The 12,836-nt window shown below is 35.1% G+C and overlaps 1 protein-coding gene across 1 annotated transcript in view; it reads right to left on the reverse strand.

Moving 5' to 3' along the window:
• Positions 1 to 1,612: 1,612 nt before the first annotated feature.
• The window catches only part of LOC144892336 (uncharacterized), a 71,241-nt gene continuing 60,017 nt past the window's right edge, over positions 1,613 to 12,836 (reverse strand). The window contains exons 5-6 of the mRNA XM_078778368.1: positions 2,027 to 2,080; positions 1,613 to 1,747 (exon numbers count right to left, since the gene is read on the reverse strand). Coding sequence (XP_078634494.1) covers positions 1,613 to 1,747; positions 2,027 to 2,080 — 189 coding nt within the window. The remainder of the gene's footprint in view (positions 1,748 to 2,026; positions 2,081 to 12,836) is intronic.

Genomic DNA, 12,836 nt, shown 5'->3' on the forward strand with positions numbered 1-12,836 from the left:
CCACCACAGAATCAGAAGACAAGTTTCTGGGAGTCAACAGCTTGCGTGATAGGCAGCTCACAGGACAACAGCTTCAAGCACAGCTTAACACTGGTCGAAGTAAGGAAGACTCCGTTTCAACTGTGAAGAGAAGACTTCGAGCTGCAGGTTTGACAGGTCGAGTGGCACTAAGAAAGCCATTGCTAAGATGGCAAAATAAGAAAAAGAGGCTTGCCTGGGCCATGAAGCACCGCCAGTGGACTACTGAAGACTGGAAGGTCTTATGGACCGAATAATCAAAATTTGAAATCTTTGGTTCATCACGCAGGGTTTTTGTACGCCGTCGAGTAGGCGAAAGGATGATTCGTCAGTGTGTGACACCAACTGTCAAGCCTGGAGGAGGAAGCGTGATAGTCTGGGGCTCTTTTGCTGGATCCAGAGTCGGCGACTTGCACAGAGTGACTGGCACCATGAACCAAAAAGGGCTACCACAGCATTTTGCATAGCCATGCAATACCCTCTGGTATACACCTAGTTGATCAGGGGTTCATCCTACAGCAAGATAATGACCCTGAACACACCTCCAGGCTATGTCAAAACTACCTTCGAGGAAAAGAACAAGACGGTAGGCTTCAAATCATGGAATGGCCAGCACAGTCTCCAGACTTAAACCCCATCGAGCTGGTTTGGAATGAACTGGACAGAAGGGTGAAAGAAAAGCAATCTACAAGTGCAACACATTTGTGGGAACTTCTGCAACAGTGTTGGGAAGAACTTCCCGAACAATATTTGATTTCCATTGTAGAAAGAATGCCACGAGTGTGTTTGGCGGTTAAATCTGCAAAAGGTGGCTACTTTGCTGAGTCAAAAATTTAAATTAAATTTTGTTAAACAAAATGATTCTAAGATTTATTTTTTTATCTCCAATTGTTTATTTGTTCTGTGCTTAATTTCAGAGTACATTGAGACATTAAACTGCGTACATTTCAATAAAAACTGGAAAAATCGAGGTGTTCTAAAATTTTTGACCGGTCGTGTAATTACATTGTGATGACTGCAAATTACTGGGCGAGCTGAACATTTCCCCCAAATCAAGGGTTAGGAAATACATGACAACTTACAACTGAGAAAGGGAACATCTGAAAGATGGGGAATGGAGAAGTGGGAGACCTAGGAGATATGAGAAATAAACAGAGATAGGTTGTTTGAACTGATAATGAGATGAAGTTATGAGCTGATAGGGTATCCAATTTAACATTTTCACATCATTTGTAACATCTACTTCCCATATATGGTTCTTGGTCAGCCCAAACAGAAGTCAATCAATATTTCCTTTTATGTTGCATATGCAAATTACTTGTTTATGTCCAAATGAACGTTATAGCAGTATTACATCAGTATTCCAATCAAATTGTTCCATGGGCACTAGACAGCCAATATTCTCTTGATTGCTCAAACAACAGCAAGTGCAATTGCCTCTCCAGATGAAGCTCAACAATGGACAACTCTCTTGTCAATGGGAACAGTTGGCAGGACATAGTATTTAGTTATGTACTCTGCTCTGAATTGTCTAGCCTGGATTTGCTTCTTGGCACAACCATAAACTGTAATGCTGGTGTTTCCTGCTTTTAACCTACAGGAGGACTGCATCAACAGCTGCGCTTAAAGCAAGCAAATGATAATAAACGACCTCCACAAGCTGTATACGAAGGAGATAGAAGAGGATGAAGAAGCAGCGAACATTTCCCTGCCTTATGGCATTTTCCACCTGCGATGGCATCAAGGTCATAGACCAAGACAAGCAAAGTGTAGGCACAGAGAGGTATATGCCACCAGTTTGTATTAGACATCTATCAAGGTTTTTGTTCAGTTTGAATCTTGATTGGGATAATAAATTTGCAAATTGTCAAGCTAGCAGAGATTTTGAAAGCTAGATATTCAATTTGCTTGTGAATGGGATAATAAGGTAAACAGAGATCCTATAATCACAAGGACAATTTACTTTTGATTAGAGAGGCTGGCAGGGTTTCTGAATGTGTGGACTCACCTCTGAGTGATCTCGCTTGGGTTTGAATATTGGCCCAACTACATATTTGTCACCCTGGTGTTTCGCAGGCAGGGCAATACATCAGTGGGTGTGCCACTCCTCCGGTGGATGTTGAACTGGAAGTCCTGTCTGACAGTCCTGGTTGTTGGTGGGTATTAAAAATCCGAGTGTCCTTCATGAAGAGTAGGTGAGCTATTGCCAACAGATGAGGAGTAGAGTCAGGTCAGTTGAGCCAAGGAAACAGCACCCAGTGGAATGGTGAGAGGAGTTGGTGTGGAAGGTCATGCTGCATCAGTCAAGTGTAGGAGTCTGGGAGCTGGGCAGAATGAGCTTAAGTTTGAGTGGCGCTATCGGAATGCCAGCCGTTCACGAGCTTGTCTATCACTGACTCACCCCAAGCCACACATCCTCTGGTGCCGCCAGAGAAGGAAGGCCATCCTCAGCCATCAGCCATTTTCATTCTTTCTCGCCATCTCCGTTTTGTCTCATGTTCCTTGTGCAAATCTGGTGTGATTAAGGGGTAGTTTTAAGGTAGGTGTGAGCCATCTGTATCTCTAGTACGCACTCTTTTTGCTCCCCTGGCTCTTTCATTGAATTATTGATTCATAGCAGTTTATCCACCCTTTGGGTGGATGGAGTATCTGAGATTATTTGCTGAATAAAGTATATGCTGTAAATAAAACCTGATGGATGTTTGTTTGGTGTAATATTTAGCATTATAAACCATGAAAATGAAAAAACTTTTTTGATCGATTCAAACCTTTACAGGAAAATGAATGAATCCCAGGAAATGAAAGGGGCAGGGAATCCCAAGATGATACTTGTATGGAACACCTGCTACCTATGGGAGAGTAATACCCCCTCCCTCTGGTGGGGGTCAGTAAAGCATTAATTGCACTATGCCATGTGTACAGTGCAAAATTGCAAGTCATCTCCATACTGATCCTCTCCTACCGCCATCGGGTGGTGCCATATTCTACATATCATGGTTGATGACAAACGGACACGAACCATGTTTTTCGTTTTTATTATACTAGCTCGCTGCTTGGTAACTGAACACAACCCCGGGTTTCCTCCCTTTCAGTTTAGTGTTAAACAGCAGTAGTAACCTTCAAAAGGTAATCATTCGTGTTTGTGGTTTATAATACTTTTGGGGTGCCAAACAAAACTCAATGACAAGTGCACATACATTCAAAGTACACCGCCCCATGCCAAATAATTAAATATGCTGCAGCGCGGCATTGCCGGGGCGCCTCCGGCGCCCGGCAATACCGCAGTGCAGCTCATTGAGGCTGCATTGGGAGGGAGAGGTGTACACTAATTGATTGATTAATTGTATAATTAAAATCAATAAAAGATTATCACAAAATATTTTCATAATCAATTGGCTAATCGCATAACTAAACCACTAGTGCTTCATCCGAAGATGTATCTTTTAGAAATTTAATTAAATAAGTCATTTATAAAAAATTAAATAATTAATTGATTACTCAATAAATAATTAATCGATTAATCAATAAATAATTAATAGATGAAATGATTAATCAATAAATCAAAAATATCCTTGATAGCCACATCACTTGGTCACTTATGTCCAAATATTAGCTTCCCAGCTCAAAAGGTGCCTGAGATATTGGCCAAATGAGAAAGAAAATAAATAAATGATTAATAATGAAAATAAATAAATAATAATCATAAAAAAATTAAATTGGTAATCAATTTGGTCAGAGAACACATAAACTACCACTATTTCATCAGAATCTGTAACTTAAAAAAAAAATTTTTTTGGGTCATTAATCGAATAATTAAATAATTAATCGATTAATTGATTAATTAATAAATCAAAAATATCCTTTGCAGCCAAATCACCTGGTCATTGGCATGTCCAAATATCAGCTTCCTAACTCAAAAGGTGCCTGAGTTAATAATGGTCAGAAGAGAAATGAAATTTAATTAATTAAATAAGTACTTAATTAAACGCTAATAATTAAATAACTCCTCAATTAATTGATTATTCAAAAAACAAAAAATACCGTATTTGACAAAGGACTTGCTCACGACTGTGCCGAAATTTCAGCTTCCTAGCTCAAAGGATGGCTGAGATATCGTCCGGACAACCAAGAAAGAAAACAAACAAGTACACATACATTCAAAGTACACCGCCCCATGCCAAATAATTAAATATGCTGCAGCGCGGCATTGCCGGGGCGCCTCTGGCGCCCGGCAATACCGCAGTGCAGCTCATTGAGGCTGCATTGGGAGGGAGAGGTGTACACTAATTGATTGATTAATTGTATAATTAAAATCAATAAAAGATTATCACAAAATATTTTCATAATCAATTGGCTAATCGCATAACTAAACCACTGGTGCTTCATCCGAAGATGTATCTTTTAGAAATTTAATTAAATAAGTCACTTATAAATAATTAAATAATTAATTGATTACTCAATAAATAATTAATCGATTAATCAATAAATAATTAATAGATGAAATGATTAATCAATAAATCAAAAATATCCTTGATAGCCACATCACTTGGTCACTCATGTCCAAATATTAGCTTCCCAGCTCAAAAGGTGCCTGAGATATTGGCCAAATGAGAAAGAAAATAAATAAATGATTAATAATGAAAATAAATAAATAATAATCATAAAAAAATTAAATTATTAATCAATTTGGTCAGAGAACACATAAACTACCACTATTTCATCAGAATCTGTAACTTTAAAAAAAAAAAATTTTTTGTCATTAATCGAATAATTAAATAATTTATCGATTAATTGATTAATTAATAAATCAAAAATATCCTTTGCAGTCTAATCACCTGGTCATTGGCATGTCCAAATATCAGCTTCCTAACTCAAAAGGTGCCTGAGTTAATGGTCAGAAGAGAAAGGAAATTTGATTAATTAAATAAGTACTTAATTAATCGCTAATAATTAAATAACTCCTCAATTTATTGATTAATCAAAAAAAAAAAATACCGTTTTTGACAAAGGACTTGCTCACTATTGTGCTGAAATTTCAGCTTCCTAGCTCAAAGGATGGCTGAGATATCGCCCGGACAACCAAGAAAGAAAACAAACAAACAAGAAAGAAAACAAGTACACATACATTCAAAGTACACCGCCCCATGCCAAATAATTAAATATGCTGCAGCGCGGCATTGCCGGGGCGCCTCCGGCGCCCGGCAATACCGCAGTGCAGCTCATTGAGGCTGCATTGGGAGGGAGAGGTGTACACTAATTGATTGATTAATTGTATAATTAAAATCAATAAAAGATTATCACAAAATATTTTCATAATCAATTGGCTAATCGCATAACTAAACCAGTAGTGCTTCATCCGAAGATGTATCTTTTAGAAATTTAATTAAATAAGTCATTTATAAAAAATTAAATAATTAATTGATTACTCAATAAATAATTAATCGATTAATCAATAAATACTTAATAGATGAAATGATTAATCAATAAATCAAAAATATCCTTGATAGCCACATCACTTGGTCACTCATGTCCAAATATTAGCTTCCCAGCTCAAAAGGTGCCTGAGATATTGGCCAAATGAGAAAGAAAATAAATAAATGATTAATAATGAAAATAAATAAATAATAATCATAAAAAAATTAAATTATTAATCAATTTGGTCAGAGAACACATAAACTACCACTATTTCATCAGAATCTGTAACTTAAAAAAAAAAAATTTTTTTGTCATTAATCGAATAATTAAATAATTAATCGATTAATTGATTAATTAATAAATCAAAAATATCCTTTGCAGCCAAATCACCTGGTCATTGGCATGTCCAAATATCAGCTTCCTAACTCAAAAGGTGCCTGAGTTAATAATGGTCAGAAGATAAATGAAATTTAATTAATTAAATAAGTACTTAATTAAACGCTAATAATTAAATAACTCCTCAATTAATTGATTATTCAAAAAACAAAAAATACCGTATTTGACAAAGGACTTGCTCACTACTGTGCCGAAATTTCAGCTTCCTAGCTCAAAGGATGGCTGAGATATCGTCCGGACAACCAAGAAAACAAACAAGAAAACAAACAAGTACACATACATTCAAAGTACACCGCCCCATGCCAAATAATTAAATATGCTGCAGCGCGGCATTGCCGGGGCGCCTCCGGCGCCCGGCAATACCGCAGTGCAGCTCATTGAGGCTGCATTGGGAGGGAGAGGTGTACACTAATTGATTGATTAATTGTATAATTAAAATCAATAAAAGATTATCACAAAATATTTTCATAATCAATTGGCTAATCGCATAACTAAACCAGTAGTGCTTCATCCGAAGATGTATCTTTTAGAAATTTAATTAAATAAGTCATTTATAAAAAATTAAATAATTAATTGATTACTCAATAAATAATTAATCGATTAATCAATAAATACTTAATAGATGAAATGATTAATCAATAAATCAAAAATATCCTTGATAGCCACATCACTTGGTCACTCATGTCCAAATATTAGCTTCCCAGCTCAAAAGGTGCCTGAGATATTGGCCAAATGAGAAAGAAAATAAATAAATGATTAATAATGAAAATAAATAAATAATAATCATAAAAAAATTAAATTATTAATCAATTTGGTCAGAGAACACATAAACTACCACTATTTCATCAGAATCTGTAACTTAAAAAAAAAAAATTTTTTTGTCATTAATCGAATAATTAAATAATTAATCGATTAATTGATTAATTAATAAATCAAAAATATCCTTTGCAGCCAAATCACCTGGTCATTGGCATGTCCAAATATCAGCTTCCTAACTCAAAAGGTGCCTGAGTTAATAATGGTCAGAAGATAAATGAAATTTAATTAATTAAATAAGTACTTAATTAAACGCTAATAATTAAATAACTCCTCAATTAATTGATTATTCAAAAAACAAAAAATACCGTATTTGACAAAGGACTTGCTCACTACTGTGCCGAAATTTCAGCTTCCTAGCTCAAAGGATGGCTGAGATATCGTCCGGACAACCAAGAAAACAAACAAGAAACCAGAGTGAAAACTGAGTACTCTCTTTCAGCGTGCGTCACTGCCGAGCCCCCTTCGGTGCCCGGCAATGACGATTTGCAATGCCTGGAGGTGGCATAGGAAAGGAGCGGTGTACAACAAGTACACATACATTCAAAGTACACCGCCCCATGCCAAATAATTAAATATGCTGCAGCGCGGCATTGCCGGGGCGCCTCCGGCGCCCGGCAATACCGCAGTGCAGCTCATTGAGGCTGCATTGGGAGGGAGAGGTGTACACTAATTGATTGATTAATTGTATAATTAAAATCAATAAAAGATTATCACAAAATATTTTCATAATCAATTGGCTAATCGCATAACTAAACCAGTAGTGCTTCATCCGAAGATGTATCTTTTAGAAATTTAATTAAATAAGTCATTTATAAAAAATTAAATAATTAATTGATTACTCAATAAATAATTAATCGATTAATCAATAAATACTTAATAGATGAAATGATTAATCAATAAATCAAAAATATCCTTGATAGCCACATCACTTGGTCACTCATGTCCAAATATTAGCTTCCCAGCTCAAAAGGTGCCTGAGATATTGGCCAAATGAGAAAGAAAATAAATAAATGATTAATAATGAAAATAAATAAATAACAAGTACACATACATTCAAAGTACACCGCCCCATGCCAAATAATTAAATATGCTGCGGCGCGGCATTGCCGGGGCGCCTCTGGCGCCCGGCAATACCGCAGTGCAGCTCATTGAGGCTGCATTGGGAGGGAGAGGTGTACACTAATTGATTGATTAATTGTATAATTAAAATCAATAAAAGATTATCACAAAATATTTTCATAATCAATTGGCTAATCGCATAACTAAACCACTAGTGCTTCATCCGAAGATGTATCTTTTAGAAATTTAATTAAATAAGTCATTTATAAAAAATTAAATAATTAATTGATTACTCAATAAATAATTAATCGATTAATCAATAAATAATTAATAGATGAAATGATTAATCAATAAATCAAAAATATCCTTGATAGCCACATCACTTGGTCACTCATGTCCAAATATTAGCTTCCCAGCTCAAAAGGTGCCTGAGATATTGGCCAAATGAGAAAGAAAATAAATAAATGATTAATAATGAAAATAAATAAATAATAATCATAAAAAAATTAAATTATTAATCAATTTGGTCAGAGAACACATAAACTACCACTATTTCATCAGAATCTGTAACTTTAAAAAAAAAATTTTTTTTGTCATTAATCGAATAATTAAATAATTAATCGATTAATTGATTAATTAATAAATCAAAAATATCCTTTGCAGCCAAATCACCTGGTCATTGGCATGTCCAAATATCAGCTTCCTAACTCAAAAGGTGCCTGAGTTAATAATGGTCAGAAGAGAAATGAAATTTAATTAATTAAATAAGTACTTAATTAAACGCTAATAATTAAATAACTCCTCAATTAATTGATTATTCAAAAAACAAAAAATAGCGTATTTGACAAAGGACTTGCTCACTACTGTGCCGAAATTTCAGCTTCCTAGCTCAAAGGATGGCTGAGATATCGCCCGGACAACCAAGAAAACAAGAAAGAAAACAAACAAGAAAACAAACAAGAAACCAGAGTGAAAACTGAGTACTCTCTTTCAGCGTGCGTCACTGCCGAGCCCCCTTCGGTGCCCGGCAATGACGATTTGCAATGCCTGGAGGTGGCATAGGAAAGGAGCGGTGTACAACAAGAAACCAGAGTGAAAACTGAGTACTCTCTTTCAGCGTGCGTCACTGCCGAGCCCCCTTCGGTGCCCGGCAATGACGATTTGCAATGCCTGGAGGTGGCATAGGAAAGGAGCGGTGTACAATAACCACATCACTTAGTCACTTATGTCCAAATATTAGCTTCCCAGCTCAAAAGGTGCCTGAGATATTGGCCAAATGAGAAAGAAAATAAATAAATGATTAATAATGAAAATAAATAAATAATAATCATAAAAAAATTAAATTGGTAATCAATTTGGTCAGAGAACACATAAACTACCACTATTTCATCAGAATCTGTAACTTAAAAAAAAAATTTTTTTGGGTCATTAATCGAATAATTAAATAATTAATCGATTAATTGATTAATTAATAAATCAAAAATATCCTTTGCAGCCAAATCACCTGGTCATTGGCATGTCCAAATATCAGCTTCCTAACTCAAAAGGTGCCTGAGTTAATAATGGTCAGAAGAGAAATGAAATTTAATTAATTAAATAAGTACTTAATTAAACGCTAATAATTAAATAACTCCTCAATTAATTGATTATTCAAAAAACAAAAAATACCGTATTTGACAAAGGACTTGCTCACGACTGTGCCGAAATTTCAGCTTCCTAGCTCAAAGGATGGCTGAGATATCGTCCGGACAACCAAGAAAGAAAGCAAGAAAACAAACAAACAAGAAACCAGAGTGAAAACTGAGTACTCTCTTTCAGCGTGCGTCACTGCCGAGCCCCCTTTGGTGCCCGGCAATGACGATTTGCAATGCCTGGAGATGGCATAGGAAAGGAGCGGTGTACAATAATCATAAAAAAATTAAATTATTAATCAATTTGGTCAGAGAACACATAAACTACCACTATTTCATCAGAATCTGTAACTTAAAAAAAAAAAATTTTTTTGTCATTAATCGAATAATTAAATAATTAATCGATTAATTGATTAATTAATAAATCAAAAATATCCTTTGCAGCCAAATCACCTGGTCATTGGCATGTCCAAATATCAGCTTCCTAACTCAAAAGGTGCCTGAGTTAATAATGGTCAGAAGATAAATGAAATTTAATTAATTAAATAAGTACTTAATTAAACGCTAATAATTAAATAACTCCTCAATTAATTGATTATTCAAAAAACAAAAAATACCGTATTTGACAAAGGACTTGCTCACTACTGTGCCGAAATTTCAGCTTCCTAGCTCAAAGGATGGCTGAGATATCGTCCGGACAACCAAGAAAGAAAGAAAACAAGAAAACAACCAGAGTGAAAACTGAGTACTCTCTTTCAGCGTGCGTCACTGCCGAGCCCCCTTCGGTGCCCAGCAATGACGATTTGCAATGCCTGGAGATGGCATAGGAAAGGTGCGGTGTACAACAAGAAACCAGAGTGAAAACTGAGTACTCTCTTTCAGCGTGCGTCACTGCCGAGCCCCCTTCGGTGCCCGGCAATGACGATTTGCAATGCCTGGAGGTGGCATAGGAAAGGAGCGGTGTACAACAAGTACACATACATTCAAAGTACACCGCCCCCATGCCAAATAATGAAATATCCTACAGCGCGGCATTGCCGGGGCGCCTCCGGCGCCCGGCAATACCGCAGTGCACCTCATAGAGGCTGCATTGGGAGGAAGAGGTGTTCGCTAATTGATTGATTAATTGTATAATTAAAATCAATAAAAGATTATCACAAAATATTTTCTTAATCAATTGGCTAATAGCATAACTAAACCAGTAGTGCTTCATCCCAAGACCTATCTTTTAGAAATTTTATTAAATGTCATTAATAAAAAATTAAATAATTAATTGATTAATCAATAAATAATTAATCAATTAATCAATAAATAATTAAGCAATTAAATGATTAATCAATAAATCAAAAATATCCTTGATAGCCACATCACTTGGTCACTCATGTCCAAATATTAGCTTCCCAGCTCAAAAGGTGCCTGAGATATTGGCCAAATGAGAAAGAAAATAAATAAATGATTAATAATGAAAATAAATAAATAATAATCATAAAAAAATTAAATTATTAATCAATTTGGTCAGAGAACACATAAACTACCACTATTTCATCAGAATCTGTAACGTAAAAAAAAAAAAAATTCTTGTCATTAATCGAATAATTAAATAATTAATCGATTAATTGATTAATTAATAAATCAAAAATAGCATTTGCAGCCAAATCACCTGGTCATTGGCATGTCCAAATATCAGCTTCCTAACTCAAAAGGTGCCTGAGTTAATGGTCAGAAGAGAAAGGAAATTTAATTAATTAAATAAGTACTTCATTAAACGCTAATAATTAAATAACTCCTCAATTAATTGATTAATCAAAAAACAAAAAATACCGTTTTTGACAAAGGACTTGCTCACTATTGTGCCGAAATTTCAGCTTCTTAGCTTGAAGGATGGCTGAGATATCGCCCGGACAACCAAGAAAACAAACAAACAAACAAACAAGTACAAATACATTCAAAGTACACCGCCCCATGCCAAATAATTAAATATGCTGCAGCGCGGCATTGCCGGGGCGCCTCCGGCGCCCGGCAATACCGCAGTGCAGCTCATTAAGGCTGCATTGGGAGGGAGAGGAGTACAATAATTGATTGATTAATTGTGAAATTTAAATATATAAATGATCATAAAATATTTTCATAATCAATTGGCTAATAGCATACCTAAAGCACTAGTGCTTCATCCGAAGATGTATCTTTTAGAAATTTAATTAAATAAGTCATTTATAAAAAATTAAATAATTAATTGATTACTCAATAAATAATTAATCGATTAATCAATAAATAATTAATAGATGAAATGATTAATCAATAAATCAAAAATATCCTTGATAGCCACATCACTTGGTCACTCATGTCCAAATATTAGCTTCCCAGCTCAAAAGGTGCCTGAGATATTGGCCAAATGAGAAAGAAAATAAATAAATGATTAATAATGAAAATAAATAAATAATAATCATAAAAAAATTAAATTATTAATCAATTTGGTCAGAGAACACATAAACTACCACTATTTCATCAGAATCTGTAACTTAAAAAAAAAAATTTTTTTTGTCATTAATCGAATAATTAAATAATTAATCGATTAATTGATTAATTAATAAATCAAAAATATCCTTTGCAGCCAAATCACCTGGTCATTGGCATGTCCAAATATCAGCTTCCTAACTCAAAAGGTGCCTGAGTTAATAATGGTCAGAAGATAAATGAAATTTAATTAATTAAATAAGTACTTAATTAAACGCTAATAATTAAATAACTCCTCAATTAATTGATTATTCAAAAAACAAAAAATACCGTATTTGACAAAGGACTTGCTCACTACTGTGCCGAAATTTCAGCTTCCTAGCTCAAAGGATGGCTGAGATATCGTCCGGACAACCAAGAAAGAAAACAAACAAACAAGAAAACAAACAAGAAACCAGAGTGAAAACTGAGTACTCTCTTTCAGCGTGCGTCACTGCCGAGCCCCCTTTGGTGCCCGGCAATGACGATTTGCAATGCCTGGAGATGGCATAGGAAAGGAGCGGTGTACAACAAACAAACAAACAAGAAACCAGAGTGAAAACTGAGTACTCTCTTTCAGCGTGCGTCACTGCCGAGCCCCCTTTGGTGCCCGGCAATGACGATTTGCAATGCCTGGAGATGGCATAGGAAAGGAGCGGTGTACAACAAGTACACATACATTCAAAGTACACCGCCCCATGCCAAATAATTAAATATGCTGCAGCGCGGCATTGCCGGGGCGCCTCCGGCGCCCGGCAATACCGCAGTGCAGCTCATTAAGGCTGCATTGGGAGGGAGAGGTGTACACTAATTGATTGATTAATTGTATAATTAAAATCAATAAAAGATTATCACAAAATATTTTCATAATCAATTAGCTAATCGCATAACTAAACCACTAGTGCTTCATCCGAAGATGTATCTTTTAGAAATTTAATTAAATAAGTCATTTATAAAAAATTAAATAATTAATTGATTACTCAATAAATAATTAATCGATTAATC

Source organism: Myxine glutinosa, chromosome 1, assembly GCF_964187855.1.
Source record: "Myxine glutinosa chromosome 1, kmMyxGlut1.1, whole genome shotgun sequence".
NCBI classification, from domain to species: Eukaryota; Metazoa; Chordata; class Myxini; order Myxiniformes; family Myxinidae; genus Myxine; species Myxine glutinosa.